At 32.7% G+C, this 17347-nt stretch overlaps 2 protein-coding genes across 2 annotated transcripts; both read left to right on the top strand.

The window, feature by feature from the left end:
• Nucleotides 1–4367: 4367 nt before the first annotated feature.
• LOC127105638 (protein ECERIFERUM 16) lies at nucleotides 4368–10849 on the top strand. Its single transcript, XM_051042834.1, has 5 exons — nucleotides 4368–4978; nucleotides 5142–5254; nucleotides 7286–7396; nucleotides 9978–10191; nucleotides 10282–10849. The coding sequence occupies exons 1-5, from the start codon at nucleotides 4591–4593 to the stop codon at nucleotides 10611–10613; spliced, it is 1158 nt and encodes a 385-aa protein (XP_050898791.1). The 5' UTR covers nucleotides 4368–4590; the 3' UTR covers nucleotides 10614–10849.
• Nucleotides 10850–12995: 2146 nt separating this feature from the next.
• LOC127103272 (uncharacterized) lies at nucleotides 12996–13606 on the top strand. Its single transcript, XM_051040544.1, has 2 exons — nucleotides 12996–13435; nucleotides 13579–13606. The coding sequence occupies exons 1-2, from the start codon at nucleotides 12996–12998 to the stop codon at nucleotides 13604–13606; spliced, it is 468 nt and encodes a 155-aa protein (XP_050896501.1).
• The last annotated feature ends 3741 nt before the right edge of the window (nucleotides 13607–17347 follow it).

Here is a 17347-nt window from a genome sequence, read left to right as displayed (position 1 = left end):
CTAGGAGGTTGATTCTAGCTTTAGAGGTTAAGAGTGATCATAGGAAACAATTTAGAGGCTTAATGCAAGAGTTGTTGGCAAAAGTGATCCTTTACGCAAATGGATATCAAGCTTTATGCAAAATGTTCCAAAAATGGCATGGTGAAATGGATAAAGGCTCAATTCTTTGTGTTATGCACCAAAGACTTATATAAATTTCTGATTATGGAGATATTTGTACACAAAAGGACTTGCAATCAATGGATTTGGATATTTGAAATAGTTTTCCTCTAAGAATTCATCATGAAGATGACTTGAAATTCAAGTTTGGAACCCTAACTTCCCATTTTCGAAACTCATAGCTCATGCATGGGAAAAAAATTACTTGTACTTTTTGGAAAGCCCAAGACATGCTCTGAAAATTTCATGTTTTGAGTTCTTGCTGAATCAAAGTAGATCATAATGAAAACTAGCTCCAAAGTTTATTATTTTTTAGGGAATAAAGTTGACTTGAAAATTTCCTAAGTGTTTCAACTTGAGACACCAACTTGATGACCTCATAACTCAAAATACGTGAACTTTTAGGGAATCAACCGACAAAGTTGAAGTATGGAACAAGAACTTTCATTTTTACTTTAGATAAAACAAAATGGATGCTTGGATTAGAAGTTATGGATTTGGGAAGTTTGCCACTTTTGACATGAAATTTGGATACCAGGTGAACTTTTCAATGTCTTCAAGATTTCCCTTTTTGAAAGTAACCTCAATTATCTTGAATTTTCTTGATTAAATTCATCAATTAAACATATCTTCATGAAATTTAACTTGGGAAGTTCATATTTGATCATAAATCTCAAAAGTCAAAGGTTTGACTTTGTAGTGCATTGGTTGTGTATCAAATGAATTTAAATTTCTTGATCATTAATGAATTCAAACTCTTGAGTCAATTGAACATAATGGATGGGCTCTAAGGATGTACTTGAGTGTGTTGAGTCATGTCTCAAGGCTTGAGATCATGTCTTGATCAAAATTCTCAGATGAAATTGAATATCGTTCAGAAGCCCTAATTGGTGAGCCAAATAAAAGTGAAGCTTAATGCACTTGTGATTAGGCCATAATACACTTATTTATTGATGGAGAGAGATCTCTTAAGTGTATGCGAACTTGGTTTATTGATGATCATCCCAAAACTTTGACTGATAAATCCTTTGAGCTATTTGAGGGAAACATTAATTCACAGATGAAACAAAACTAGGCATATCTTGATCTTGAGGTTAGCTATGCATGAATGATGTCTAGGATGCAAATGATTATGAAATATAGGGGTAAAATTTGATGTGTGACAGACGGTAACCAATATATGGTGTGGCCCTAGAGGAAAAAGAGTATGGCAGTAACCAAGAAGTGGTGTGGCTCTAGAGAAAAAAAGGTATGGCGATAACCAAGAAGTGGTGTGCCCATAGAGAAAAATAGGTATGACGATAACCAATAAGTGGTGTGGCCAACAGATTATGGTTCAGTGAGGTGATTAACCCCAAAAAAGCATGGAAGTCGAAAGAACGTATTGTTTGATCCAAACAGTAAGTGTATTGTTGATGTGTTGAAGAATATGAAGTTCAAAGATAGAGAAAATGGAGGAAGAGGAGGTGTGTCACCAACCTGCAGTATCGAGATTCGTCTTGGGAGATGTTGAAAAATCTGGAATTGAGTATGAAAGTGTAAATATAAGAGGAAAATGCTCCAGATAGATTTGAACTCCTTAGCTCTATTCATAATAGTTTCTTCTTCTTCTACTTCTTCAAAGACCTAGCCCGTAGGATCCTGTTATTGCTCTGTGATTGTTGATTGTGATTGTGAGTGTGTGGAGTATGCTTGATAGTTGCAGAGAGATTGAAAGGGAGAGGATTTTAAGAGGTGATTGTATGGTGAGTGATGAGTGTAATGATTGAAGATTGGTCAAATCTCCCCTTGAATATGAGAGTGATGAATGATTATATAAGCGCCTGAGCTTGTAACCGGTTAGGGCATCTCCAGTCAGGAACTTAGAAAATGTTGGGTAATTAAATTCTGTTAATCTTCACAATGTAAGTTGGTTAAATGCTAGAAACTCTGTTAGAAACTAGTTAAAATCTGTTATGAGTTCAGTTTAGTTTGTTGAGTTAGTTAGTTTGTTGTAACTTCAATTAAATTGGATTTTTGCCGATTAAAAACTATGTTATGTTAATTGGGTCCTTGAATTGAGTTAGTTAAAGTCTTCTATAATGTTGATTTATCTTGATTTAATTAGTTAGCAAGTGAAATAGTTGGTGTTTCTGTCAGTTTAGTCATGTTAAGGTAAATTAGGATGAAAATTGATTATGATGCTTGAACTAAAAATTAACTAAATGTTAACTATTATTTGCATTGTGGCTAAGAATTGGATGATGTTAGATACTTTTCATTGAAGATTCAGTTAATGAAATTAGCTCTTGTCAATTTCGGTTATGTACTTGAATTTGAAATTTAGTTATTTAGTTGCTTGCGCAATTTAGAATTAAGCTAGGTTATTAACCTGATTGATCCCTAGGGTTTTCAAGTCCTTATCTCCTTTGTGCATAAATTATCAACTAATTTTCCCCCAATTGATTTAGTTGATAAAAGTTTGCTTTGATCAATTAAATCCTTTGATTGTGCTCAATTCCCCAATCTTAGTCAAGTGATTAAAACACCCTTGATCACTTAATAAGGCAAGTCCCTTGTGTTCAAGATGTACTGGATATACTGGATCTCAAGATCTGTACAAGACCTCAAGATTCAAGAATTCAATTCAAGTCAGTACAAGGCAGACTAGACTACTGATCAAGCACAACAAAGGTGGATTCAACATTTATTAATCATAAGTCAAATTGTGTGCCATGAGCCTTAATCAATGGAGAAGGGGTGAGAGTGGAGAATTCCCTTTTGTTTCTTTCTCAATAAAACCAAAACCATTTTGTAAATAAACTCAAAAAATAATTAACAATACGATTAGAATTGTTCGCTACGAGCCTTAGGCAATGCAGAAGGGTGAGAGTGGAGAATTCCTATCCTCATTTTGAATATCTTTGGGTACGAGACGAGTGACCCAGTTGCTCACTGTATTCATCTCCATTCATAGACTTTAGTATGATTTAAATCAAGACTTCCTTTTTCAGAATATAAACAAACTCACCTCATCAAACTCAGTTTTTCCTTTGAGCTTCGTTTTCAGTTTAAAACTTTTTCAGAAAGGACGTGTTACTTTCGTTCTACCGTGAACGAAGCTTAAGCCTCCATGTGTGGGCAAACAATGTTTAACTACTAGAGTGAAATTCGAGTACATCCATTTTATCGCAAACAAACAGACGCTTAAGTCTCCCGTGCCCGAGCATACAAGCAAGTTGACAGTAGAATGCGAACGTTAATAATGTTCATTAAAAACAACTAACACACCCGTCTTAGTTCAACGAACTACAAAGCTCTAATTTCCTTATTGCACAATTGAGGATACGTAGGCACAAGGGTTCGAAGCCTTGGCGAGCACAACTATTTATTACTTCCGTTTTCACACTAATCATTAACCTTTCATCCTTTCGCGAGTAATCTTTAGATAGTAACACCCATTCTTGCAAAGAACATTCAAAACGGTTTAAGTTGAGTACAACGGATGTGATGGATGTTAATACCTCCCCCTTGCATAACCAACTTCCTCGCCCTTTTCTCATCTCCCGGGTTTTATCGATGTTTTCTCTTTCATTCGAGAATAAATAAAGTTCGATGATGACTCTGTTGTATTTTTGAGCGTGTGATGCGCTCAGGTATATTTTACGTAGCTTCAGTAGGTATTATGACCTTAATATCAATGTGGAAAAATATCATAAATAGATAATTGTTTCCGGTTGATAAAATATCTGAGATAAATAACATCAACATAAATCACACATTTGTCCACAAAAATGTACGTGTCAATCAAAACTAAGAGGCATGACCTCAATGTACACGCTCTGTGGTATGCAACTTGTGCATCATCACCACCAGCCTCCATAGCTGCAACCAAGTGGTGCTCATATAGATCCACTAAGAATGAAAATCTAACATGACATCCAAAGATGTCATCTAATTCTTGCTTAATTTTTTTACGAGCCAACTCTCGTATAAGTCACCATTATATCTAGTACCTCAGGTATATATTGATCCTTAATTAGTTTAATAAACAAAAATGGTCCAGATTTCAATCTCCGAATTAAATCTGAATTTTGGAATCTAAATCAATTTTAAAATTGTGTACTATTAATTTCAATATGGTTAGACACATCCAAATTTCAATACCCAGTGTTTTAAATATATTGAATATTAAAATTGGAGTTAAATGTTATTTTTAGAATTGCATAAGGTGGAGTGAGTATTGGGGAAGAATAACCCTTTAAACAAATACATACGGTGAAAGCCCAGTTTTTGAAACTGAAAGCACAGCAAAACGACAGCGTTCGAACTCCCGCGGCAACCTTTAAATTCTCGCCCTCTGTGTAACCTAACTCAGTTCAATTCAATTCCGATAAAGCTTCAAGCTATCACAATCAAACAAATCCCAAACACCTTTATCGAAATTCATCAATGGACGTAAAATCTTTAGCAAAATCAAAGCGAAATCACACACGACAACACAACAAAAAGTATCACGGAAATCAGAAGCTCAAAGTTCAATCACAATCTTCGGTTTCTTCTTCAGTCCCAAACCAAAACGACGACACAAAAGAGCCATTTGCAAAGCAACAAGTAGGTGAGAAGAAAACCAATCGCTCTCGTTCTCAGGGCTCTTCTTTACTTCCCGGAAATTGGGACCGATATGAAGAAGAGGATTCGGATTCTGTTCCTGAAAGTTCAAGCAAAACCCTAGATGTTGTTGTCCCCAGAAGTAAGGGCGCTGATTTTCGCCATCTTGTTGCTGAGGCTCAGTCTCATGCAGATAAAACCCTCGACGACTTCAACGAACTTCTTCCTTGTATGTGTTTATTGTTTGATTCACTGTTAATTATCTTTCATTAGCACCACTGTGATTTGTGTGATTAATGTTGGATTATGATGGTAATTGAGAATTTGTGATCAATTAATTCGTCAGTGATACTTTTTTTTAGGATTGATGTTGTTGAGATTATTTTTTGCAGGGGAGTTTGGTGTGGGATTAAGCTCTATACTTTCAGTTAGAGGAGAAGGCATTGTATCATGGGATGGAGATGATAATTTTGTTGTACAGGATAAGACTATTGGAAATCAGGAGGTAATTTGTTTATTTCATTAACTAGTATTGATATGATTATATGATAATATGATAAGATCACACATGTTTACCAATTCCTTTTGAATGTGGTAGAGATAGTTATCGTCGTGTATGGTTTTAAGCATACTACTAGAACTAGTACTGAGTGCTTCTTAGAACATAAGTATCTTTAATAAATCAATAGATATTGTCAATCTGTGAGGCTTGTGGCTATTTACTTTCCAATAGTTGTCACCTAATAAATTGTGTAGTTAATATATTTAGTAAGCCGTAATAATATTAGGAAGCACTTTTTTGGTTAGAAAAACAGATACTCCTTTCCAATACCAATAACCCTCAGGTGGCGGAGGATTGTGCTAAATTTGGTCAAACTCTCTCTCAGACACCTCCATGCCTCGGCAACTTTAGCAACTACATTACCCTACTCACTATTTTAGAAACCACTACATTTGTTTGAGATTGTGATTACTTTGTTGATGAATTAGCATCTTTGACTTTCAAGCTGGCGGCTTGTTAGAATAGAGATCAACTATTTCATCATCATTAATCTCATCCATCCACATAAGCAACATGTCCTCCTTCATTATCACTTTCTATAGCTTTAGAGACATCAATTTCATCTAAAATTGCAGCTGAATTAGCACTAGTACAGTCACTTTGATCAATATGCATCGATTCTTCATCTAGATTAATCATGTTTACATGGCTAACACTTGCATTTTCTTCCTCACCTACATACCACCAATCATCATCATGGTTAGATCTCGTTTTTTTCTTTCAACCTTCTTCTAAGTTAATCTTGTATACCATATCATACACAAGATGATTCGTAGTCTTTTGCTTCAATGAATTTCCTGTTTTTGGTATGGACGTAAAGAGATAAAATATTAAATTTAAATGTATAACACATAGTAACTATAAAAATTATATATGATGAATTTAAAAACATATCATCTCAAAGGCACTACAACTTCTCTAAGAGCCAGAAAAACTGTAAGTCAAGCTCAACATTCATACGGTGGATACACACCCAAAGTTGCAAAAATTTGTTATTCGCGATTTGTTATGGTTCCTCTAGTTGTGAGAGGAATTGAAGTGCATTTGAGATGATATGTTTTGAAATTCATCAAATATAATTTTTTATAACTAATATGTGTTATGCATTACAATTTAATAATTCATCTCTTTAGGTCTATAGCAAGAAAAGAAATTGGTTGAATCAAAAGACTGAACGATCTTGTGTATGTGATGATAAATACAAGACTGACCAAGAAGAAGGTTAAAAGGCATGTGTTAGCCATGTAAATGTGGTTGATCTATATGAAGATTTGATGTATATTGATTAAACTGGTGTTACTAGTGCTAAATTAGTTGCACCTTTTGATGAATTTGATGAAACTAGAGCAATAGAAAGTGACGATGAAGGAGGAAATGATGATGGAGGACATGTTGCTTCTATTGATGATGATGGAAGAGGCGATGAGATTAATGAAGATGAACGAGTTTATATTAGGGGGATGATTTAGATTATTGGGGCACTTGTGGACTTACGCACTATTTAATAATATTTAGTATTAAATATTTTATTTTTAGTCTTTTATTTTGTTTTGTGGACTAAGTTGTTTTATGTTTAAGATTTGAGACATGGTGGTTTTATGTTTAAGATGTGAACTTATGCTTTGGTAGAACCTTGTTACCCCATCTCGATCCTATTAATTGGGTAGGATCTTCTGATTTTAGTTACGATCTTGTTGTCCGCCTCCCGATCTTATGCAAGATCTCGATTCTGATAACCTTGGATCTAAAGGTTAGTAGTATAATCCCATGGTGTACCGTGGAGAGTCTATATGAGGAAAAGTAAGAGGAAGATAATGATGTGGCATAATATATTTCTGTAATTTTTACCATAATACTTTTATCCATATATGTTCCGTTCTCTTGCTAATTAATGATGTAGAGATTCTGGTTTCTAACGAGTTATATTCCAACTTTGTTATATTTTTCCTTACCATAAAATGGGTTTTCATGCAGATGCAGGCATCGTTGATTTCCTTGAATTTGCATGCTATTGCTCAAAAGCTTGCAAAAGTTGACTTATCTAAGAGATTATTCATTGAGCCTGACCTGTTGCCCTCTGAGTTGGTATGTCTATCCTCTAAATTGATCTTGAAAATTATGTGTCTTCTTCTTCTTCGCAAATCTCTTTACATTCAAGTTAAATCTTACTCGTATTTCATAATATTTCTTTTTTACATTCCTCATCTTTTCTTAATTTTGTCTTCCAATTTTTATCTGCTTGCACCACAGAGATTTTTTCCTTCATGTTTTGTTTACCTAAGAGTTTATTTCTATTATCTGATTGAAACCATACGGTGTTATAATACACACCGACACAAATGATAACTAAATTAGAGCAATAGAAAGATTTACTCAGGTCCACTTAAGTATGTTTTGTGCTCTGGTGTTTCCCTACACATGGGAAGTTTAGAATTCTAATATGCCTTTTCTTTGCAAATGTTTTGACTACTTTCACGAATAATTACAAAAACATTTCATTTTATTCATTTTTCTTGTACAAGTTTTTGAATTCTGTAAACAGAAGTAAAAACATTGCAGCATTTTAGTTATTATTATTATTAGTTTAATGGTCTTGCTAATGACTGTCCTAAGGACACTCTTTAAGGATTCCAAATAAAGAAGTTATTCTTTAAAAAAAACTTACTCTTATAAGCCCTTAAAGAGTGCTCTTAGGGCACTTGCTAGCATTTCCCTTAGTTTAAATGGAAAATGTTTTGGTTGTTGTACTTGTAACTGTTGTTTTTGATGAAATAAAATACTTGTGCAGAATAATTTATGCAAACCAAATTTAGCCTCAATGTTTTTCTAGTTTGAAAGACCATTTTTGTACAATCTGTGATACAAAGCGCTACATATGAAACGTTGTTCCTCTGTAACATGAAAATACAATTGTGAATTGGAGTTATCTGTTGATAAGGGATAAATCAGTGTAGTACACCTAGTGTATGTAGAATCTTATAGAAACCGGTACCAAATTACAAATTAATGGTAGAAACTGACTTTTATTTATGGCAGAATATGTTTACAATAGACACATAATTACAAACACTATAGTGAATACATAGTGCACACATAAACTAATCCAAGAAATTCGAGAATCTTGGTCTCTCCCTCCAAGAAATTCGAGAGTCTTGGTCTCTCCCTCCAAGAATTAGAGAGCTTGGTCTCTCCTTCCAAGAATTAGAGAGCTTGTTCTCTCCCACCCAAAACCATTCAATAACTATACCATAATCTGTTTCTCCTATCCTTTCCCTATTTATTTCTAAAATTAAATAATATAATTACCATAATAACTTCTCATAACCGCCCATAACTGCAACTGGCCATAACTGCAAGTCTAACAGAATCATGAGTGAAGGTGTAGGATTTCACGATCTTACGTTTCAAACCCAGGCTTCTGTGGTACGATGTGAATTGGATTGGAGAAAACTCTAATCTTGTTTGCTGAATTGTTTAGTGTTTTGCTGAATTAGGTTGGTTATTTGGAAGAAAAAAGCCCTATTTTTTTAATAAAATGGATCTGGGTCTTTTTTTGAAAGGTTCTTGAGGCTTCTCAATTCTGCTATGTTTCTTCTCCTCTTCTCTTGACCTTATCGTTCCCAAACGGCAACCATTTACGAAGGATGTCAATTCTCTCCTGACAACTGCCTTTGTGACACCACGCCTTTGCTTCTCGCCGCCTGTGACACAGCATCCTCCTTCCTTTTTCTGCTTCTGACCATTCATCTTTTCTCTACCGTACAGCTTGGTTTGGTTAATTTCACCTCAATTGGGATTTAGGGTTTAAGTAAGAATTGCTCCAAATGGACCCTGAAGTTTTTTCCCCCTTTTTTCTTTTGTTAAACCTAGTCTTTGTATCATCAATTCACCTTGTTTTTTTAACTGCCATTTTATCTTATTTAACTAATGTAAAAAACACTTACCAAACTACACACACACTAATGTAAAAAACTAAATAATAACAATATAACTAAACTACACATACACACACACACTAATGTAAAAAACTAAATAATAATAACAATATAATGAAACTACACACACAAATTGTAATTTAATATCTCTTTTGATTATTATTTTTTTAGTTTAGTTTGATGCTATGATTAGAGATCTATTTTTCTCAGCTATATGATTTTCATGCATATATAGATATATAATTTGTAATTTAGGTAGGGTCATACGATCCATGTTACGATCATTGAATTATGATCTTTTAACCTCATCCCGATCTTGCATAGATCTCGGTTTTTAAAATATTGATTACACCTCATTTCTCTGTCATCTATATACTGAAACATGACCATATGTGCTTTTATAAGACTGACTATATGATCTTCTATCTGTTGATATTGGTGCACGCATGACTATGTTCATGCAGGGCTATAATGGTAAAAGCAACCATGTTTTATGAAGTCAAATATTTCACTTTCCTTCTGGGTAGAAATAGCTATGATGTCGATGGAGCACTAATACTAATAAGAGTGGCATGTAACTGTTGACATTTGGAATTTTAAGTTAAGAACCATTTTACAAATTCAATAAATTGCCCCGTAAAGTCCCTAATAAGTTGGAGGATAGATTTATTTTTATTTTTAATGTAGTCTTCAAATTTATATTTGCTGTATTAATGTAGTCGTTTTTACAGCGTGTGGAAGACTTGGCAGTAGGCAGCAATGAAGAACCTGAACCCGACAAACAGGAAACTGCAGTAGACCATGAACTAGCTAAGAGGGTGTCAAAAGAATTAACCTTAGATGATTCTGCAGCAGATCAGTTTACATCATCTAGTTCATGTAGTAGCAGCCATACTGCTTATATATCTGCCTTGTCCGATGACACTCTCACTCCTGTGAACAACGGTAATTTTGATTTTCAGCATGTTGGCAGTTGTGTTAAAAATAAAGAGTTGCAGAGTGCAGAAACTAACTTACATTCATTGAAATATACAGTAGGGAAACACACAACATTTGAGGCAGCTGCTGAATTAGAACTGGATATGCTTCTAGATACGCTTGATGAGTCCAAGTCCAATGCTTCATTTACTGCTCCATTCGGAGTCTCTTCAATTAAAGAACCAGTTTCAACCAGAATTGCATCAATTACTGCTAGTCTAGATGATGCACTTGACGACTTGCTAGAGGAAACATCCACTTTGATGAAGCCAAATGTTTTACCAAGGCCACAAGAAGAAAAGACTGTCAACCCCAGTATGCCCTCTTCACCATCCCAAAACATGTCAAAAGTTGCAGATGATTTTGATTCATGGTTTGATACACTTTGATTAGTCAAGTGCCATAATTCTTGCTGATGTATAATGTGATGTGTTCATTGCTGGTTTTGAGAGTGGCCTGGTGAATGAAAAATGGCTTTCGTTTTTACCTTCTACTCTGAAATCTGATCCAATTTGGTAGAGGATTAAAACAGAACGCACTTGCAACTCTAACCATCGTGTACAGAATTTAATGCATGAAACCCTTCAACTCTTTTGTCAAATTTATTTATTCATTGTTCAGTCTAGTCAACAATATCTTCATGCAAAGAAAGGATTCCCTGACGATCACACTTTTACAATACAGCCTACCATCGGCTTTAAAACCCTTGTTAGGCATATAGTTGTTACTTAGCCAGAAATGAGGAAGATATTCAAAGTTCAAACTTTCTGATGGCTAGAGTCATGTTAGGATATAGTTTCAAATCATGGTTTGTTTTGACAGAAAAATATTCTTACTTTTGCTTTAATGTGATTTTGTCAAATACATTATGTGGTAGAAAGAAATCCAATTTATACGGTTTATACTATACTATGATTTGGGAGGAGCAAATCACAATTTAAGCATGGCATAGTTAATGATATGTTGCTGACTTAGTAACTGATACCTTTATTTTAGCTAACTTATTAAGGTTATTGATAATTTGATAGTCAATAAGTTTACAAATTAAAACATCTATATTCACACCATATATATATATATATATTAGGGGTGTTCAAAAATTTGGTTAACTGATCCAAATACCTAATCTGAACTGAATTGAACTATAAAAAACTTAAACCATTTAAATGGTTAATAAATTGAATTGTTTATTTTAACCAATTCAATTAATCTAATTGAATTTAAAAACCAGTTTAAACTCTTATAAACTCTTTCCACAATTTTATCTAAAATATAAATATTATTTCACAAATTCAATAAATTTAATAAATCATTATATTAAAATAATAAATATTTTAATTATAATTTTTTAATATTTTTTAATCAGTTATTATTATCATGACATTTTCATTTTCACATTACGTGTTCTTCCCCAAATATGAAATATGAACCCTAAATCATCTTCTCTCCAATTCAAACTCAACATCAATTTCAATTTCACCTTCTATTTGTTTTGAATCGATTTCGATTTCAATTGATTTCAAATTTCACTCGATTTCATTTTCGATATGTTCCATTTTCACTGGGTTTCGATTTAACTCGGTTTCGATTTCACCAGATTTCACCTTCTCTACTCGGATCTTGTTCGTAGAAACTCTTGTCTCGACTCTTTTTGAGGTAAACCTGTTATTTTCTGCTCTCAATTTCACTTTGAATTGAAATAATATCTGAAAATTGCTTTTAGTCTTGAGAGAATTTTATTTGAATTTTAATCTACTGGTTGATTTGTGTTCTCCTGAAAATGATGGTTCGGTTCCAGTAATTTTAGTCTTGATAGGATTTTTTTAATCTGTGTTCTCCTGAAACTGCCCTAATCCTGAAGATGCGATAGTCATACATAATTGCAAAACCAATCCTAACCAGCACACATTGTTTAATCAAAATATATCATGGTTGTAAGTCTCATTTGATTGGATATATGCTAGTCTTAGATAGGAAAACCATTCATAACCAGCACACACAATATTTTACCAGAATATAGCAGGGTTGTAAGTCTTAAATCATTGTTTGTATATATGCTAGTCTTAATCCTTCTGAGAATTTATTTTTATTTTAAATTCTGTAGAGTTAGAATGATAAATCATGAAACTTCAGAATCTTGTAATCCTCCTACAATTCAATTCAATTTATCTTACAACAATAAGTATTTTACTTTAAAAAGCTATATTAGGCCTCAGTTACTATAATCCGAACATAAACATGGTATGTAAAAATGTCCTGATATGATTCATTATTAGTACATTCTGTTATACACTTATAGTATATGATACTACTTTAACATTATTAATACATTCTGTTATACACTTATAGTATATGATACCCATGATTGTTGATATGATCCAAACTTTGTCAATTGGTGCACAAATTATGCCACTAATTGAACCATGCCATTTTTCATTTCCTGTTTCTATAGATATGAATTAATGTTAAAGTAGTATCATATACTATACGTGTATAACAGAATGTACTAATAATGAATCATATCAGGACATTTTTACATACCATGTTTATGTTTGGATTATAGTAACTGAGGCCTAATATAGCTTTTTAAAGTAAAATACTTATTGTTGGAAAAAACCATGCTGGAAATTGCTTCTAATTTACATAACAAAAGAAGATTATTGTAAGAATATAAGTGAATAACAATTTATCTTATGGCTTTTGCAGCTAGCTTCTCCTTATAGATCGGACGAATGCTTAAAACTTTTCAGCAAAATTCTAGCAACTTCGATATGGATGGTCATGACAGTGTTATGGACTTTGAGACAGAAGAACATATTGGTTCTACACCTCCAGTTTCTAATAATGCTGGTTTGTTGCCTCAAAAGCGTAAAAATCGGTCAGAATCATGGAATCATTTTACACCGATGCCGTCGAACACAAAAATGTCAAAGTCAGCAAAATGCAAGCATTGTGGCTCCTTAGTCAAGTATAATGGTGGAACAAGTGCTATGCTAGCTCATTTGAGAAGATGTAGTGATAATCCAGATAATGCGGTGAATGTGACGATGCATGAACCATCTTCAAGTTCAATGGAAAATAGGGAAGCAATTGTTAATTCATCTCCTTCGGCTCCCAAATTTGACCAAGAAGTTAGCCGAATGGACTTGACAAAAATGTTTGTAGCCATGGAACTTCCGTTTCAAAAGGTAGAGCATCCATATTTACATAGGTTCATTTATGGCTTACAACCAAAATTTAAGTTCCCATCACGCAATACACTAGCACGTGATATTTTGAAGAATTGGGACGTGGAGAAAGCGAAGATGAAGACTATTTTGTCACAAAATTGTTGCCGAGTTTGTATCACTACAGACACATGGACATCTACCCAAGACTCTAATTACATGTGTCTCACAGGGCATTACATTGATAACAATTGGAAGCTACAAAAAAATATTTTGAATTTTACTCAAGTCACAGACTACACAGGAGAGATTATGGCCAAAACAGTTAAGAAGTGCTTAAATGGTTGGGAACTAAATCGTGTGCTTAGTGTTACCGTGGACAATGCATCTTCAAATGACGTTGGAATTCAACATCTCAAAAGATGGCTTCACTCTCAGAATGACATAGTTTTGAATGGAGAATATCTTCATACACGTTGTTGTGCCCACATATTAAACCTTATTGTAAAGGATAGGATGAAAGAATTTGATGATTCTATTGTAAGAATTCGTGCAGCGGTGAGGCATGTGAGGCGTACTCCTTCGAGGTTTCAGAGATTTAAGAAATGTATTGATCATGAAACAATTGGATATAAAGGTTATGTTGGGAGAGATTGTGAGACTCGGTGGAACTCAACATATCTAATGTTAAAGGGTGCATTAAAACATAATAAGACCTTTACAGAGTTAGAATTCAGAGATCGGAAATATTTTAATGAAATGAGTAAGGACAAAGGAGTGCCTAGACCGGAAGATTGGGAGCATGTTGAGTTAATCCTTCCATTTCTACAGATATTTCATGAAGCTACAGAGCGTATTTCAGGATCTTCTTATGTGACAAGCAACATGTATATGCTTGATGTTAAAGTAGTATCATATACTATAAGTACATAACGAAATGTACTAATAATGAATCATATCAGGACATTTTTACATACCATGTTTATGTTCGGATTATAGTAACTGAGGCCTAATATAGCTTTTTAAAGTAAAATACTTATTGTTGTAAGATAAATTGAATTGAATTGTAGGAGGATTACAAGATTCTGAAGTTTCAGGATTTATCATTCTAACTCTACAGAATTTAAAATAAAAACAAATTCTAAGAAGGATTAAGACTAGCATATATACAAACAATGATTTAAGACTTACAACCCTGCTATATTCTGGTAAAATATTGTGTGTGCTGGTTAGGAATGGTTTTCCTATCTAAGACTAGCATGTATCTAATCAATTGAGACTTACAACCATGATATATTTTGATTAAATACTGTGTGTTGGTTAGGATTGGTTTTGCAATTATGTATGACTATCGCATCTTCAGGATTAGGGCAGTTTCAGGAGAACACAGATTAAAAAAATCCTATCAAGACTAAAATTATTGGAACCGAACCATCATTTTCAGGAGAACACAAATCAACCCGTAGATTAAAATTCAAATAAAATTCTCTCAAGACTAAAAGCAATTTTCAGATATTATTTCAATTCAAAGTGAAATTGAGAGCAGAAAATAACAGGTTTACCTCAAAAAGAGTCGAGACAAGAGTTTCTACGAACAAAATCCGAGTAGAGAAGGTGAAATCTGGTTAAATCGAAACCGAGTTAAATCGAAACCCAGTGAAAATGGAACATATCGAAAATAAAATCGAGTGAAATTTGAAATCAATTGAAATCGAAATCGATTCAAAACAAATAGAAGGTGAAATTGAAATTGATGTTGAGTTTGAATTGGAGAGAAGATGATTTAGGGTTCATATTTCATATTTGGGGAAGAACACGTAATGTGAAAATGAAAATGTCATGATAATAGTAACTGACTAAAAAATATTAAAAGATTATAATTAAAATATTTATCATTTTAATATAATGATTTATTAAGTTTATTGAATTTGTGAAATAATATTTAGATTTTAGATAAAATTGTGGAAGAGTTTATAAGAGTTTAAACTGGTTTTTAAATTCAATTAGATTAATTGAATTGGTTAAAATAAACAATTCAATTTATTAACCATTTAAATGGTTTAAGTTTTTTATGGTTCAATTCAGTTCAGATTAGGTATTTGGATCGGTTAACCAAATTTTTGAACAACCCTAGTAATAGGCACATGGACTGACATTTGAGTTGCTTGTGGCGCCGAAGTTCACGTAGGACCGCTATCAGTTATATGATTCCAACAAAAAAACTTGGCACGTTTTAAATTGTTTAAGAAATTATTATTATTACTTTTGAAAATATAAGTTAAAATTAAAAGGTTAAAATAGTATGTTGATCTAGGTAAGTTAATGAGTTTTTTTATTTTGGTTTTTGTAGTTTTTTTTTTGTCTGAGTTCTTATATTTATTTTTGTGTTGATTTTAGCCCTAAAATCAAAAGTCGTAAGAAAATCAGCTAGGAAATAAAATCAGTGCAAAAGTGAGATATATGGACTCAGAAAAAAAAATGATAGGAACCAAAATAAAAAATTCGTTAATTTATTAGGACCAAGAAATTATTTAAGCTTAATTAAAAAAATATAATTTTATATGCAAAATTTATCTCTTTTTGATTACATAAAGATAATTTCAAATTTTATTTATTTATTTATTTTCGATTTACTACACAGATAGACAAATATAATAAAACTCATTTATTAAAATTACATCTCAATTCAGGGAGATTAATTCCTACCCTGACTAAAGCATCAACACAATAAAATTGACCTCATAAATATGTCTCCACAAAAGTTATATATAACGCTTGTTAATTACTCCCTCCGTTCCTTTATAAGTGTCATTTTTATATAAAAAATTTGTTTCTTTTTAATTGTCACTTGCAAAGTTCAAGGTAGTATTAAGTGTAATTTTGTCAAAATTACCCCTAGATAATGATTGGAGAGAGAAAAAAAGTAAAGTGAATGTAATAAATAATTAAGGGTATTATAGGTAAAAGAAGAATTAGTGTTTGAAAAGTAACAATAATGATTAACTTCCTTGGTATATGTAAAAAGTCAAAAATGACATTTAAAAAGAAACGGAGGGAGTAGTAATCTATCATAGCATTAGAGCCAAGTAAAACAACGAATCCTCTTAGGAACTTGGAGTTGCCAAACTTTCTTCCACAAAATTGCATTAAAAAGTTGTAGGCTCTTCTAACTAAGTACCTGACATATTTCTTTTTTCCTCATTTAAACTTCTTTTAATTTTTTAACAAACATTATGAGGGATTCGCTCTATTAATAAACTAACATGACTTATTTTAATAAGTAAATTTTATTATCATGTCTATCGCTTTAGTAAGTAGAAAATAAACGAAAAGTTAAATATTTTGTTGTCCCACCAAATGAAAAGAAAAATATTTTATAAATTAATTAATCATTCATTAACACGTGATACAATTAATTATTTAATAAATATTGTTTAATTTTTTAATTATTAATATATTAAATAATATTATAAAATTAATTTTGTTAAATTTTTTAAGAGAGAGAGAGAGAGATTTGCATCTTATACATTTATACAAAAGTTACATTAAGATTGGGAGCCAAAATAACCAAATGAAATAACAAAAAAGTACAAAAATCGGGTTCGTAACCGATTACACATTTGGTTAACCTATTACAGCTGACATGAATTACATTGCCATTCAATGGTAATCAGTTAATGCCACATGTTAACCGGTTACAACTGCAGAGTCTTCACTTTTCTACTACTTGGAAGTGCTACTGACCTTGTCATCAAGCTTCTTTCTAAGTTGTCCTGGAATAACTCAAAATCATCGACTTAGTTGTCTAAGAACAACTCAAAATCTTAGAGTCTTTGAGGAAAACCTCTTTGCCTTGTTGACCTTCTAACCTCTCCTTCATTTCGGGCTTCGACGATGGGTTGTTCTGCATTTCCCATCTATGCAGAACTTCAAATTTTGAAGTTGTAACCGATTAC

This window comes from Lathyrus oleraceus, chromosome 7, assembly GCF_024323335.1.
Source record: "Lathyrus oleraceus cultivar Zhongwan6 chromosome 7, CAAS_Psat_ZW6_1.0, whole genome shotgun sequence".
Taxonomy (NCBI): domain Eukaryota; kingdom Viridiplantae; phylum Streptophyta; class Magnoliopsida; order Fabales; family Fabaceae; genus Lathyrus; species Lathyrus oleraceus.
This window is presented reverse-complemented; position numbering and strand designations above follow the sequence as displayed.

Bases quoted from the DNA above. Each gene is read 5' to 3' on its own strand.
- LOC127105638 (XM_051042834.1), top strand. From the start codon at position 4,591: ATGGACGTAAAATCTTTAGCAAAATCAAAGCGAAATCACACACGACAA. The intron at 5,255-7,285 runs GTAATTTGTTTA...GTTTTCATGCAG, and splicing joins AGACTATTGGAAATCAGGAG to ATGCAGGCATCGTTGATTTC. The intron at 10,192-10,281 runs GTAATTTTGATT...TGAAATATACAG, and splicing joins TCTCACTCCTGTGAACAACG to TAGGGAAACACACAACATTT.
- LOC127103272 (XM_051040544.1), top strand. From the start codon at position 12,996: ATGGATGGTCATGACAGTGTTATGGACTTTGAGACAGAAGAACATATT. The intron at 13,436-13,578 runs GTTCATTTATGG...GTATCACTACAG, and splicing joins GAGCATCCATATTTACATAG to ACACATGGACATCTACCCAA.